Source organism: Salvia splendens, chromosome 1 (assembly GCF_004379255.2).
Source record: "Salvia splendens isolate huo1 chromosome 1, SspV2, whole genome shotgun sequence".
In the NCBI taxonomy this organism is placed as follows: domain Eukaryota; kingdom Viridiplantae; phylum Streptophyta; class Magnoliopsida; order Lamiales; family Lamiaceae; genus Salvia; species Salvia splendens.
Window position 1 is genome coordinate 1,731,493 of NC_056032.1, and position 16,457 is coordinate 1,747,949.

Below are 16,457 nucleotides of genomic sequence, written 5' to 3' on the forward strand. Positions count from 1 at the left end.
AGATGTGGATTCATGTTCATAGTTGAAATTTTATATTTATAATTAATTTCATTAGTTGTTTGATTTTAGATTTTTGTGGAGTCTCATACTTGCATTCATTGAAATTAAGGTGGAGACGAGACAACCGTATACATTGACTTTGAATTTTACAATTGACGTTAACTACAACAATATATTTCATTTTGTCTACATATGCGAAAAAGGTGAAATCTAAAGTCTAATGATGGGGAAATGTGAAAAATAACGTTGATTAAAACTTACACTAATTAAATATACAAAATGTAGAGTCGTAATCAAATGTGTGAACTGTGAACAGTATAATATATTTAAACTAAATTCAAATATCAATCATAAGGATTAAAATATAGTATTACAAACAATTTTATTCAACTATAATATCCTGATATGTTTGTATTTAAACAATATTTTTATAATTTTGTTTTTCTCTAGTACTTATCTATTGGTGTACATAAGATTAGTATACTTGTAGAATTTTTTTATTCTCAATCTCGACTATCATTCCCTAATTCATAAAAAAAAGTAGTTGTTGAACATGTTTGAAGGGACTTATTCAAATGGGAACTCATTTGATTTAAATTTATTACTCATATTTGAAGTTTGAACCTTGCAATGAATGGACATACACGGTCAAAACTAGTACTACCACTTTAATACCAACTTCGAATATTTTAAGTTTTTCAAACTTTAACAACAAAAGAAGTCTACTACTTATAAATTAAATTCATTTGATATTTTTTAGTGGCCTATGTTAGTGACTTATAGATATGGTTTGACAGTTCTATTCACACTTGACAACTTGCATTTTTATCCATAGCAATGCAGCGTCCACTATGATAAAAATATGTCGTTTTTTTGCAAAATGTTTTCCCCATCAAATATTTATGGTAATGATAGTCAATACAATAACATAAAAAATATTAAATTGTGATTTGTATGATGCATATTTTTATGAGTTAATGGCCACTCTATAGCCCTTTTCATATGGCAAAAGCAAAATCCATCTAGATATATAAATTTTTAAAATAGTAAGTATTAGTTATTTTAGACTATTAGGCCTCTATACGAAAATTTTCATGCAATGATACTATCTACAATGTTATTTGAAATACTTAAAATAAACACTTATATAGAGATTAAATAATATTGTACGAGTACATTTTTATACGCCGCATGTGGGTTAATACCATTTTGGGCCTATACATTATTGGAAACGAATCATGGGCCCATGACAATATATAAATATTATAAAACAACCGTTCCTGGATTATAAAACAAATTTGTTTCAAATCTCGGATCTTGTTTAAATTCATTTTATTTCACTTAATAAATATGAAAGAATACATATATTTTAATTTTTATACAATTTGTAAAATTGATCATGTATATATACAATAATATTTGATGTACTAAAATTCAAATAAATAGATTAAACAAATCAATAAAAAGACCTTTTCAATACCTCATTCCGATTGTCGGTTAGAGATTGAAGTTACTTTATTGCCACCCGCTGGGAGACTTTCGGCCTTAATCTACAAGCTCGGTCGAGCAGGATTAGTCGAATTCTGTCCAAGGCGGTGTTCTGTACACCTGTGATCAAACAAAAAAAAAAGAGATTGACGTTACTTATTTTTTACCCTATTTCTTATGGCCACTGAAATTTAGCTCGACATTGACCCTTCGTTTTCACTCAACGCAGTCAAACTAAGGCTTTACCCAACCTTTTTGTGAACAGTTATTTTTATTTCAATTTCATCTATAACGTAGTACTATATACTCCCTCTGTCCATGAAAACTAGGGCATTTTGTGAATGACACAGATTTTAAAGTAGAATTAGTAAAGTAAGAGAGAAGGAAAAAAGTAAGAGATAATTAGTGTTAGTGGAATGTGGAGTCCATATTAGTTAGAGAAAAGAGAAAAAAGTAAGAGAGAGGTAATGTTAGTAGAATGTGAGGTCCATATTATTTGAACGTGCCCTATTTTTTATGGACAATAAAAAAATGGCAAATGTGTCTTATTTTTCGTGGACGGAGGAGTAATATTTGTCAATTGGGTTGGTAACCGGTAGCCCTTCGCAGTACTTTTCTACGAATATTTGTAATAAGGATTTTCTAGTCAAACAAAGGGAAAAATAGCCTTGAATTTCACCAGTAAGATTGAAAAAAAATGATTGAATTAAAGAATGAATTCGAACAATTCAACTTCCAACGCATATTGTAAACGCACACACTTTGAATTTAAGGCTTACATGCCTATTCTATTTGATTTTCATGAATCTTATGATCAATGATAAAGCCAAATTAAATTAATATTTTTTTGTGACTAGTAAATAATACCAAAATTACAAAATTGAATAAAAAAATAGTAATTGTATAATATGTGGTCTGAGTTGTATGCACGACCAAACATATGAATTAAAAACATAATCACGTTATATAAGAGAAGCAATGAAACATTTAAACAATGAACAATGACTAGTTCAAGGACAACAACTAGACAATAATTATGATCCAGTCTTGTGATATTTTAATAGATTTTGTACAGATAAAAGTAATTATTCGAAACTAAATTTCTATTCCTTAATATTCATATATTGCAAAAATAATTTTCTAATAAGTAGTTAAACTACCAATTATAGCTACAAATAGCAACATTATGACTTATGAGGACTTGTGATGGATGGAAGATTTGAATTTTGGGGGAGGAATTTGTGTATTTCAATAATAAATCTAATTTTTAGATATAAATGGAGTTTTGTCTTATGTAATTACTAAAAATAAATAAAACAATTTAAAAGGACATCATACATTTTTATAATAGAAATACTTCAGGGTTTTTCGGCATATATCATGTGAAGAAGTAACCTATAAATATGGAGTGGAAACCCCACGACATCTTTTAATTACCAAATCTTAATAATTAAACACATTTATTTTCTAGTGGATAGAAATGATTTCAAGAAATGTATTGATCGCTCTTTTCTTAGTTACAATTCTTCTTATTTCCTCACTAGTTGGAGATGCTCGAGAAATCACTGAGAAATCCAATAGAGTTTCGTGCAAGTACTTTCTTAATGTCAAAAGTTTCAGAGTCGTATTGCCGATTAATTTTGCTTCTGTTTTCATGTGTTCGTGCATTACTTTTCTTTAATTTTGCTTCTGTTTTCATGTGTTCGTGCATTACTTTTCTTTAATTTTGCTTCTGTTTTCATGTGTTCGTGCATTACTTTTCTTTATAGTCATTTTAAACAGAATTTTGCTTTATGATGTATGTTGATCGGCGTATTCTGAACTGCTTCTATACTGTTGCTCGTCATTTTTTTCGCTTAAACGTTTTGTAATACATAAAAAATTGACAGTAAACAAAGTTTTTATTTTCTTTTTTTTTTTAGTAAAGGAAGTTGAGCAGCTACATGATGATCAATATGATTGTGGAGTGCCCGGCTGTTGTGGAAGTGACGCAGAGAGATTTTGCCATAACAACTTCTCATATTTATATTAAATTTTATTATTATTTCTGGAATTTCAGTTATGTAGCTTAGCTGATTAATAATTGTTATAAACTTGTATTGAGATGTTTCCCAAATATTCATCCATAACTTAGTATTCCAGTAACTACTTTCGAGCCAAAAAAATTGATACAAAATCTTTTTTATTTCAATTTTGTCTTTCAAGTTCAATTGACTGCTACAACTTTGGTTAGTCCTAAAATCGACTCAAGTTCAAGTCGAAGGTGGATCCGGTAGGGCTGGCCGACCCTACCATCAGTTCACGAAGGTGAATATTCCATTAAACTCTAGAGTTGTAGCAGACAACACGGTCTGACAGCTCCGCTCCAATAGTTTTTGTGCTTTGTCCGTCAACTATTGCCAGCGATGACCAGTGCACCATCTCTACTTTTTTTTACCTTACAAATTCTATCATGAGTCCACATAGCAAAATCATAATATGTTTAAGTCACGAGATATATTAAACTTTAAAATTTGTGTTTCAATAAGATAGAGACTCCTATTCATTCTAATAATCATACAATAGACGTTGTTACCAATTCTTCATAATATATACAACTTCATTAACCAAAGTTTTACTTTACTCAATTTGTAATAATTAACCAAAATAAAAAATATATGAAAATTTTAAAAAATGTACATAAAAACTATTTATGTTAGATTGCTAGCCAACCTGATCCATTTACCAAATGGACCTAGGTTTGGCCCATTGTTTTCAAAAGCTAGCACAAACCACTTCAATTACTGGCCTGAGCTTCATTGGGTCTGGATTAGGCTAGATCGAGTCTGCCCAGACCACTTGACAACTCTAACGTCGTTGTGTCAACGCAAGGCGACGCTCACATACCACTTGATGTTCCATGTCTCGTATGGGCTAATAACATTTTAGGCCTATACACCTTAGACATCGAAACATGAGCCCAAAACAATATCATATGCGCTTAAATATCATACTAATGAGACTAGGGATATCCGAAAATAGGTATTAGTTTGATTTGATTGTGAGATTTGTGTAAGCTTGTTGCCTCACCTAATTGCATTAAACATAAATATCATTCAAGAAATTGGGAAGATGAGGTTTTGTCACCACTTAGTTTCTTAATTTCTTTCTCTCTTAATTCATCCATTTTGTTTGTTTTATCTCTTATATTTATTAATTGCATCATCCACAAATGAAATTATTTTTCATGAATAAATAAACTAATAAAAAAATATTAATGCAGTTCTAGAATATATGACTTGGAGGCTAAGCAAGTTATTATTCTGGTTTTATTTATTTCCTAGTTGATAGAATTAGTAGATGGAAAGATATTAGGAGAAATTGTTTTTCCTTATATCAAATTAGGTTTTCCTTTTTTGATTATTTCTTTTTAGTTATTTTCCTTTTAGTTATTTTCCATAAATTTAGGATTTTCCTTTGCGCTTCATTGTTGAACTTAAAAGACAGACTTTAAATATATAATTTTGCATTGAGTTTTTATACTCCAGAATTCTCATTTAGTTGGGTTCTTTATCTATCAGTCATTCTCATACGTTTCTGCTTCATTCTGCATCAAATATGTATATACATATATTCTCAAGACCTTAAATTTAGCCCTGTTTGATGAAGAGCTAGTCCGACGATTAAAAAAATTGTCTTTTGATACTAGCGACTACCTTTTTCACCGTGTTCGATCCTATTTGCGATTGGTCCAACTTCCTACTTTGACAAATAAGAATTCATTACCATTAGACTTTTTCAAAGTTGAGTTTAGTAAAATAGAACATATGTCCATTCTAATGACCATACAAATGAAAAGGCCTTACTATAAAATATATCTTCACATAAATAAAAGCAAAAAATCAACACACAACTTGGTCTCCTCAAAGACATTGCTCCCAAATCTCACCTAATCGGAGACTAATAGCAATAGATGCCTTAAGTTGACCGCTGACAGTGATCAATCACCAAAAATTGAAGTATAAATATGAAAGATAAACATACAATTGTTTTCAAGTCATTGCAAAAACAGAGCTAATCCACGCCAAATCCTAATTAATTCAAAATGGTGAGCCAACTAACCAAAAAAATACATTATATTTATATGATACGAAAAAAACAAGTTTCAAACAAAGGGAACTGTTTCCATGTCGGACACAAAAAAACAAAAAAAAAAAAAAAAAACCGTAAACAAGCTTCTCTACAGAACCGCAAATTCTTCAAACTCCAAATCAAATTCATAACAAACAAAAAGGACATGAAATTGGAAGCAGCTACAAAACAATAAAAATTGAAAAATTGCATATACTTCGGGAGTTTGGAGATCGTCATGCTCGACAGAATCACCCCCGCAGCCGATGATCCTGAAACATGCCGGCGTTGATTTTCCCATAGCGCGGATTCCTTCTCTCTCACTAGAAATGGTGTGCTCTACTTGAACCAGTCTAGACTAGAGCAACATAGAAGATGCTAACTTTAGCAACTAATTTTTTTATAAATTTCGAAATGTATTTTGATGGAAATTACTATGTTTATTTTTGGGAACGCGGACGTCACCATCTCCCTCAGATCTAATTAACTTTGCTTTTGGATTCCGCTTTGTGTCATTCAAAATCAATTAGGTTACGTCAGTCGGAACTGTTGTTCAGTCAGTTCCGACTGACTTACAGTAGTTGGCATGACTAGGCTATGCGTACAGTTTTATTTGACAAAAGGCGTTATCGTGATTCAATTTTTTGATGAGACCATCTAATGTTCAAATAATATTGTTGTGACTTAATCATTCAATATTCAATGAGACTGATTGTCCATCGGAACGCGACTCGATAGTGGTTAGAATTTTGTATTACCATATGCCAATAATGCATAGGAGGACAGGTAATCCTCTGTTAATGATTGGGGATTAAATAAGTAACAATCATAATTAAACTTTTCTATTGTATAATGTACAGGCATGATCCGCTACATGACATACTAGATTGGGATAATTTAGTGTGTTATCTCCCGGCAATATTGAATTATCTTTATCTTTTAATTTGCTTTTTTCTGAATTGAGCGTATTTTGAAATTTTGTTGACATTTCGAATTCAAAAGTACGAATTACATTCCGGGCATCATATATATAAAAATATAATGATGGAGTATTTGATTGATACACAATAAAAAAAACGAATAACCATATTGAATTTAAAGATCTAATAGCTATAAATAAGACACTGATATTTAATTAAATCGTTACACGATTTATACAGTTGATATCATGGTAAATACAGCTATTATTTGCATATTTTACATAATGTTTTATCTAGTTGATAAAATGAGTTCATCATGTGGTTGATAGTTTCATTTCATCAAACAGTATTAGGTAACCAAATTATGATGATAACGGTTGTACAACTTATAGATAATATAATGGTGAAGTGTGATTCCATCAATTATAGTTGTATGACTCTTGTCTCCTTTTGCTTAATGAGTCATCATAGTATAAAACCTACCTTTAACTACCTCTTTATCTTTTTAGTCATAAAGGTCTATGGTACATTGCCATGCCAATTAAAAGTGTGATAAAAAGAACTTGCAATAATACAAGAAAAAGGAAGTAAAAATAAGAAAACACAATTTAGAGATGCCACATCTCACTTGTTTGGACTGTTACGGGCTAACGGGACTCTGGTCGCCGTTGCTTCCCAAGTGCATAACCCTGTCGATTTTGCTTAGCAATGATTTGGACCGTGACGTATAAATTAGGCACGAGCCGTTTGTCCAATCGGAATGAAGCCTTTTTCTAAAGAGAAGGACGAATGGTGGTAGCCTTCTTCACATGGAAAAAAAGATTTCCAATTATTGTAAAACACAGAGTGAATTGTGAAACATTCTTCTCCCTCATGTTCACTTGCAAATATGTGAAATGGTGAGTCCATATCTTGGACATGACACTTTTCCTTACTCTTGTAAAAACATAGAGAATGTCTCAGTTGTCACTAAGCAGTAAATGTCTAGCTTCGCCACTATATGACAATGTTCTACTTGATACAAAGTAACAAAATGGTTACATAATTTCCTTTTTCTCTGGTCAGAAGAAATAGTCAGAATACAGAGTCCTCGAATGTCTTCCCTTCTACCAAATAAAAAGAGGTTGGATACCTGTTCTAGGATGACATTCTACTCGGAACATGTTCAAAATTGAATGCATCCCAGATAATTGTAAGAGAAAGGCACACTTGGTAAATCTAAGAAAAAATATATAAATAAAGATGTATCAATTCAAGACATGCTCATGACTTCTTAGGTCTCCCTCTCCTACCCGAACCTCTTCCTCCAGCACTTGCAGTCTCAGATGCAGCACGGGCCCCTCCCGCGACCCCTGCCTCTCTTCGCCGAAGCAGATCTGCCCCTCCCTCTGGCTGAGCTCTTCCCACGTCCATGTTCTGCTTCACCGTTTAGTGAATCACTGTCATCGCTCTCGTACTCACTGTTTATCCTCATCCTCAGAAGAACTTTCATTCTTCCTCTTTTTCGAATTTGGAGGCTTTTTTGCAGTACTCTTCTTTGAAGCTTTCTCAACCACGTCGGCTCCATTATCAGTTTGGTTCAATTACTGCAGAGCATTTAGAAAGTTGTGCATGGTCAAAGCAAGTCAAACAGTTTTCGCCGGGCAAAAAAACATACTGAAAACATAAGCTAGAGCACTGCGCATCTCATTTTTGAATCGGTGCTCATGGAAATTCTGAAAATGGTTCATAGGTTTTGAATTAATTTTTAGTAAGTGTTTTGAACTATACCTTCTGCAGCTTTACCATCATGCACTTCAGCTATCGAGAAACATGAAAGAAAAATCAGATAACCTTCAACAGTTCAAATAACTTTAGCAGGTGAGTATCTCAAAAATTATACCTCTTCAATTCTTGCAGCATCTTTAGTTCTATCAACCACCACCAGAGAAAGGGCAAATCCACAGGCAACACTACAGAGAATTATGCACAAAAATCAGTGTCTATACAGAGATAGATACCAAGTCTGAATTCATAATATTGGCACTACTAACCTAATAACATGCATTCCCTCTAGGATGTCCACTTTCTTTGGAATCGCTGATGATCTGCAAAGAGCAAAAGAAACACATATCCTCAAAATTTTGTATTTGTCTACATAATCATAGACCCAGGTATGAAGTTATGGGTTTCTCAAAAGAATATGTATGAACTATGAAGTTATTGAAATCAATGTGCATGTGCAAATGTGGTATGCAAACTTTAAACTTAAAAAACCAAGTACTTTTGGCCATTAGGTCCATATCCCAGTTCTCCAGATTGCGCATGACCCCAGCTAATACATGAAGAATCAGCCCCAACAAAGTGGTGCATATTGCCTGAATCCATGCAGCGCAGGTTCCAGCCACTGAGAAAGAAGTTAGCTGGTCAATACTCAATCAATTGGCATATAGAGTAAGAATATAATCTGTTTAGTGCAGGATTTGTGACATTTATGTTCGCATCAGTTACAAGAACATCAGTAATGAGCAAGCAAGGTCCCTTGCTTGGTTGGGAGATTAGTTAAACTATTTCCTTGTTTTTTATTCAATAGTCAGAAAAGAGATCACATATAGACCTCAAATCCATGAGAGGCTTTGGGTACATCCAGTCATCCCCACTGTTCTTGATCTTGCCCCACATGTAAAGCTGCCCACCTCCTGCAAATATAGTATTTTTCTCAAATTTCTTTCTTCTGTCAAAATTAGTTTTACATCTCAGAAGATCAACTTACACAGGCTATAAATCAATAAGAGTAAATTCTAATTCGGGTACGAGACAACAAATCCACAGCAGACAAACTTGAGAGAACTCTGGAATATTCATACCACAGTCCAGCATGAATTTAGACCCTCACATCTGGCACTTAGTGTTAATATTTTAACAACCAAGGCACTTGAGAGTTGAGACTAAGGCTAAAAGGTTTTCTTGTACAAGGTTCAAGTCAAGTTCAACATCACCAGCAGCCAGACAGTCTATCCAAGTGCTAAGCTACTCTAGTGTCTAGCCCCTTGCTACTTTAACAGCATCACAACATACTCATCAAAACTGATAAAGGGAAGCAGCATAAAAGTTCAATAACAATTGTTGATATTATTAGCAATACCAATCAATGAAGTGAAGATCCAATAGCCAAGTAAAGCTTACATATGTACCCCAAAAAGACAATATACCTTCCAACTCTACTAACAATATTATGTCCCAATTCATATCAATCAGAAACATACTTAAAAGAATGCAAATAAGATAAGCAGCAAACCCAGAATACAATGGTGAAAGCTGCAGCTAGAAGGTGGTAAATCCTACCGGCTGTACATGCAGAGTTGGCAGAACCTGCTGAAACAATTGCATTTGGAGGTAAAATATTATGCCTTGTGAAAACATCAACAATACGTGGAGCCCATTCATCCTTCTGCTCTCTATGCCCAAGTCTGTCATTGGCAGGAATAAAACTCAGCCCATAATGATGAAGAAGGTAACAGCAGAGAACATAACCAATGAGCCAAAACAATTACATTACCTTCCATAACCACCAAAGCCCCACCTAATCATTTGCCACAATAGGAAAATCAAAGAAACACAAAGTAAATCAAGTGTTCTCGATTAAATGATGATCAGTTAAAGTTTTTAGAATAATCTTTACCATGCAATAATGCTAACTTACGTGTAAACATGACCATCCTTAGTAACGGCCACTGAGATAAAATAAACAAACAGGACTTAAATACCAGAACATTGTAAGAAATATAGTGGACTAGAACAATACATACGTTAGGCAGTTAACGGTTGAATACCTGTATGATTAGTTCCACAAGCAGCTTTTACAATAGTCTCTCCAGAAAGAGAGGCTATAGCTCTAGGCCTGGGTTGAGCTTCATAAGCAAGCCTCACAGAGCTGTCCTTGGTATTATACTGTCAATGCAAAGCTTGTCTTGTTAGTACTTGGATAAATGGAACATCAATTGACATGAGTACAAAAATAAATAACACGTTACAACTCTTCCACTGGGCTTACCTCATTGTTTGAACCATGCCCTAACTGTCCATATTGTGGAAGACCAGCAGTCCTTGTAGATCAAAAACAATAAAAATCAGCAGTTGAACAGACAGAAATCGAACAGCAATTCTAGATATGCAAAAAAAGATAAGGTACATAAACCATACATAATAGAAGATCCTTCAACGGAAGTGAGCCACACTGTGAATTCACCCCCACAAACAGCACTTTTGACTTCAGTTACTTGACAACGAACCGGAAGTATCTCAGACTCTGCAAAGAAAGAATAAGTATTAGCAATATGCAGTAAATCCAATCCAACAAAACTCTCTTACTCTTATCAAATATATGCGGAAAAGCAAATTTGCTTGTAGAATTCAAAAGGGAGGTCAAACAGCAAGGATGTTAATGGTCAGGGTATTGACTAACAACTAAAGCAAGTGGTAATGGAAATCATATCACAAGTTAAAAATTTTCCCATGGTAGTATACAGTTCTTTTGCAATTATGTAGTGCATGATCACAGTTAACACCAATAAGATCAAAAATATTAAACATAGATCTGCAAGATAAATATGTGAATACATTCTACTTTAAGTTTTCTAACATATTTGAACTGCTTTAATTAGTATTTGGGAACTATACCGTGACAATCAATGGATAAAAACATACACCAGAGACTATAAACAGCATAATAAATATTAAAATTGACTAACAATTATATAGGAGGATAGGGTAGTAAATTTAGGATGTTTTTATCCATTATGCTCACCATTTTTAGTGGAACCTGAACCAAGTTGTCCATGCTTATTCCAACCAAATGCAAATGAGAGACCATCTTCAGTCACTACCACGGAATGACTCCTACCAGCCCCTGCTCTAACAATGTTATGCCTGAAAATTGTGAACATATGTTAAACAGTTATAGTCTGGCTTGCGATAAACAAGTCACTATGTAACAACTGGAAAAAAACGGGATTGAACTAAACATGAACACGGTCTGTTTTCTTGCACTGATGAAGAAATAACTCTAATACATCTGTTCTTTTAGTGGTACATTTTGAACATAAGTAGACAATTCCAAAGGAATAAAAAATCAATTGACCATGAGGTAAAAGAAAGTAACAGACTTGGACAATTGCGAAACAATTGTCGGCCTATCTCGCTGAATGTAATCACCATGACCAAGCTGCCCTTTCTGCACACTTAGCAAAACATAACAGAGAAGCACATGAGAAAACATAAAAAAAAATCATCAAAAAACTAAAACTCGAGAGATAACACAACAAACATGCCTCATTGCGACCCCAAGTGTAACAGCGCCCATTCACATCCAGCGCCACACAGTGGCAAGATACTACATTACACAAAAAAACATGAATCAATAACAAAATTCACAACCGCAAACTGGAAATTTCAGAAACTGAACCAACCAAAGCACTAAATAGATATGTATTTACCGCAGCCAGAGGCAACAAATCGAATATCCACCCCCCATAAGCGGGCGCAGCCTCGTCGGGGAGGCCAAATTCTCCTCCGGCGTGGTCCTGCGGCGGCCCATTGCCTCCCATGACGTGGTTCCGCAAAAGAGCAGCTCCCCTCCCTTCACCGCCTCCTCCACCACCTTATTCTCCCCCTCCGCTGCCGCCATTTCCCGCCAATCCTACTCAACCGCCCAAAATTAAATTCAAAAAACAAAGAGCCAGCAAATACAATCAGGAAACTGAAATTGATTAAATCGGTAGATAGGGTTGCAGGAAGGGGCGACAAAAAGGGAGAAGAAGAGAAGCAACACAATAAGATTTGAAATTTGAAAACCCTACCACGACTCCCACTAGTAGTAATTTTAATTAGGAGAGAGAATGGAAATGGGATTTTACTGTTGTGTTTTGCGGTTTCCGAGAATGATGAAGTTACTTTATTGGTAACATCATTTTTTTATTTTATTTAGATTTCTGTTTTTGGCTTTATTTGTTCCCGCGTTATAAAATTTCATTGCTCATTTCCTTTTCTATTTTGTTCTGGCCGTTAAATTACGTAAATTAGAAAAATGTTAAATTTACTTCTATAACCTTTTAATTATTACAACAAATGAATTTATAATTAAATTTAATTAAGAAAAATGTCATAATTATATTCTCAAATTCAAATTTAAAATATGACCAAATAGAGCAGTTATCACTATTTGGTAGTTGGGTAGTAGGTTGAAGGTTGAACAATAAATAAGTGCAAAACTTTAATACATAAATTCATCAATAATTGAGACTACATCTAAATCTTTAACATAATCGCGTTAGCAAATCTTGAAGGTTGAAGACGAAAAGTCGTCTTACACTCTGACGATTTTGGAGTAAGACACTGATCCTTAATGTAGAGCATCAAAGTGAAGCCCATCACAAACCATATGATGTTGTATAGAAAATAAATTTAGCAAAATGAAAAAATATACTTATCATAATAAGGAATTGTTCAACAAGTACAATACAACAAAATGGCATTGCCAAAAATTACTATCACATTAAGAACATGGATCAGTATTCAGTCACACAGGGAGATGCTAACCTACCTACAATAGAAATTCACCTAACTTGTGTGTGCCTTCTTCTCAATGCTTGACTTGCTTAGAACAACAACACCGATTACGATTAGCACAGCACCTGCAAACCACTGTAGTAATTTGCTAGCATTATGGAAGAGGCTAGAGTGATAGAAAATTTGAGCTAAAAAACATTTCAGCTGGTTTAAAGAAAATGCTTGTGCCACAAATCTTAATGCTAATTTATGGCGAATTAACAGATGCACAAGTATATCTATGTTTTCCACGAGTCATATTCGTGTGCAGATTGAAAGATAGAACGTGGGGGGAAACATTATGTATCCCGGAAAGATGGTTCTCGACTCTATTTTCTTCATTTGAACTAAAATAGGACCAAATTTTGCAGTGTTTAGTCCATTTCCGTATTTGAGAAATGAAAACATCTGGGTACAAACTTGGTAGATAGCATACAAGCCTTCGACAGCCAGTTTAATAACTAAGCCACTGTTTTCCTAAACATATAATTCAATTACTGAAAGAACTTTATAGGGAGAAAAAATTGGTTAAATATAAAGAAAAATTAATCAGATAATCCAGAAAACTTGATAACAAGAGATCTGTGAAAACCATAATAGCAGCATGTGTTCAAATGTTATTTTCAATCAACAAGATTTTATCCATGAATTTTAGTGAAGTTAGCCTTTGTGACACAGTTCTTACATGGCCGTGGAGGACTGTAAAGCTCCAGTTAGTAAGGAATTAATGTAACAGCTTTTCAACATATATTGCTAATGTAACTCTATAAAGTTTAAATCATCAGACTGCACTCGGAAGACCAGGCACATTTGTCAATTAGCAATTGATAAGAAACAGCTTAGTGAAAGCTTGTAACTGAATGAAAAACATTACCTTAAGAGGTAGTGACTCGTTGAAGAGAATATATCCAGACATCCCAGAAGTCAGAAAGTTTGTTGCAAAGTTTGTCACCGTAGCTTGTAAAGCCGACAGAGACTTCATGCTATTAACATAGCATCCCCACATTATGACATTGAAAAGCACGACCAGCGCATATTTCAACTACAATATTTTACTACATATCAAGTAGAGATAGTAGCGATAACTATAGACAAAACATATGATCAATAAACTGAAGACAAACAACCAGCCGATGGATGAACCAAACTGCAATTCAATAGTGTTCAATTAACATAAGATCATCAAACCAATTACTTAATGACATTTTAGGGTCTGATGAGATAAGAAGCCATGTGAAGAATACTTTGTTTTATCAATGCAATCATACCACACATCACTGTCTTAACTCCTAAACAATATAATGGGAAGCATAATCCAACTAACTGGAAATCTATCCGTATTGCATAACTATCATATCTATCGAAGCAAGTGACAAGTACAGATAATTATGGCAGTAAAGTTTACCACCAAAATTAATACTATGAATCTACAAAGACAAGAAGTTAGTGGTGCATTTTCACTAACTTCAAATCACATTAACAATCGTGTATTAGTATGCATTTCACATCTTTTTCTTACAATTCCAACATCATCGATAGTACATTGCATCTTAAAATTCCATATCTTCCATGGATTAACAATAAAGTATTTTTTTATAAAGAATCTTCACCAAGATTCTCATGCAAAGAATGTCAATATATAATGACAACTGAAAATTCGTACACTTCCTATAATATAAACAGCCACAGTAAATAAAATTGTTTGATCCAAAACCATTCATTTTAACTTATGGTCGTTACCAATATATTCAGTACCAGAATTATCAAAGATTTGAATAAACTTCACATTGATATTAGAACACCATAAATTCATCACAATTCAAACAAAACCACCAGAAATTTCCCCATGCTAAAACGTTCTACTTTATAAAAATGGATAAAGAACACACTCACGCACTAATCAACAAATCGATTCGAACTACCAATCCATTAGTTGGAAGGGAAATATCACACCAACATCCAACATGCCGCACTTCTTCACCCCATAAACAAAGCTCTTTTAAAAAAGTATTATTACCAAATTAAGCAATAAAACACTCGCACAAGCCATACTCGACTATTCATCTATTTGTCGAAGAGAAGCATCGTATCCCCATAGCATGAAAAGGGGGCAACTATAATTGCAAAAAAAAAAAAAAAAATATATCACCACCAACCATAAACTGTTTGAGTGCATCTATTTTTGAGCCATCTAACTCTCTTTCTAACAGAGCCTTTGAGCTTGCCTTCAACAGAGTAAAATTTGTAGCTTGCAACCCTTCTCTTCCTCATTAAAGCTCCAGCATAAAAAATCTCTTTCAACTACAGACCAATTGGCAATTGCAACACTACATAAAATTATGCTACACTTGCGAAGGGTGTTCAATCAAACAGATAAATTATGCTATTCGAGAACACGAATTGCAATCGGATATCTAAATCGTGGAATCCGCTGCTTATTCCGTCGAAGTTCAATCCGGCATGGATGAATTATTTAATGGATCTTGAGATCATAAGATGGGTGAATTTACCTGGGATGAAAAGAATTTAGCAGAAATGGCGGCAAGAGCAGCGTTGAAACCGGCAGAAATCGCCCACGCATACCCTTTCTTCCTTTCGCTTTGCATCTCGGATGTTGTTGGGAGATACCCAGGCTAATCATTTTTCCAGTATAATAAAGTATTTTTATAAAACTCTATTCACTTTTATAAAATTTGAAATACATAGTATTATGAAGATTTAAATATTGGGCCATTGTTTTGTTGAGTTGGTATATGTAAAATTTTGGTTATAAAATTCATAATGGTATAAATGTGTATTAATATGTTGATGTAGAAGAATAAATGATATAGTTCTAAGCTTCATAAACTAAAAAAAAATATGAACTCATCTCTCCTTTCTCTATAGTTACTTGTTTATCATTGCCTCCATATAGGTGTTTTCGTCTGGCAACTCAGCTTTAATTTTTCTCTTGGCTGAATGGAACAATTATAATTTTATTTAATTTCGTGACGCGTTATTCAAATATTTAAAGATTGGGATAAATCATAAATTTCTCCAAATATTTATATTGTTAGAGCATCCACAATGGTTGGTTGCAAACGCATTCCGACATGATAGGATGACGGGGAAGCGAGTGGGGTTGTTATGCCACTCTGCCTTCCTCGGCCAATGAGATCTGTGCGTGTTGTCGTGTGAGTGGGCGTGTTCAGCCAAAAAATTAATTTGTTACAAAGAATTTGAAAATTTTATTTTCGAATTTCGAAATATCTACCTTGCTACAATAAACCCATTACATTTATGTTACTCGATGGATTTATACCTATTTCTCTCGTGTACTGCTGCCACCCACAAGATACTCCAACATTATATAGT

General features: G+C 33.8%; 1 protein-coding gene and 1 pseudogene across 1 annotated transcript; both read right to left on the reverse strand.

Annotated features, from left to right (window-relative positions):
• Positions 1 to 7,615: 7,615 nt before the first annotated feature.
• On the reverse strand, positions 7,616 to 12,324 carry LOC121793540 (annotated as a pseudogene).
• Positions 12,325 to 12,958: 634 nt separating this feature from the next.
• Positions 12,959 to 15,760, reverse strand: LOC121793550. Its single transcript, XM_042191580.1, has 3 exons — positions 15,614 to 15,760; positions 13,978 to 14,145; positions 12,959 to 13,199 (listed from the first exon to the last, which is right to left on the reverse strand). The coding sequence occupies exons 1-3, from the start codon at positions 15,707 to 15,709 to the stop codon at positions 13,116 to 13,118; spliced, it is 348 nt and encodes a 115-aa protein (XP_042047514.1). The 5' UTR covers positions 15,710 to 15,760; the 3' UTR covers positions 12,959 to 13,115.
• Positions 15,761 to 16,457: the final 697 nt, after the last annotated feature.

Bases quoted from the DNA above. Each gene is read 5' to 3' on its own strand.
- LOC121793550 (XM_042191580.1), bottom strand. From the start codon at position 15,709: ATGCAAAGCGAAAGGAAGAAAGGGTATGCGTGGGCGATTTCTGCCGGT. The intron at 14,146-15,613 runs GTAAATTCACCC...AAAATATTGTAG, and splicing joins CTAAATTCTTTTCATCCCAG to TTGAAATATGCGCTGGTCGT. The intron at 13,200-13,977 runs GTAATGTTTTTC...AAATTACTACAG, and splicing joins ACGAGTCACTACCTCTTAAG to TGGTTTGCAGGTGCTGTGCT.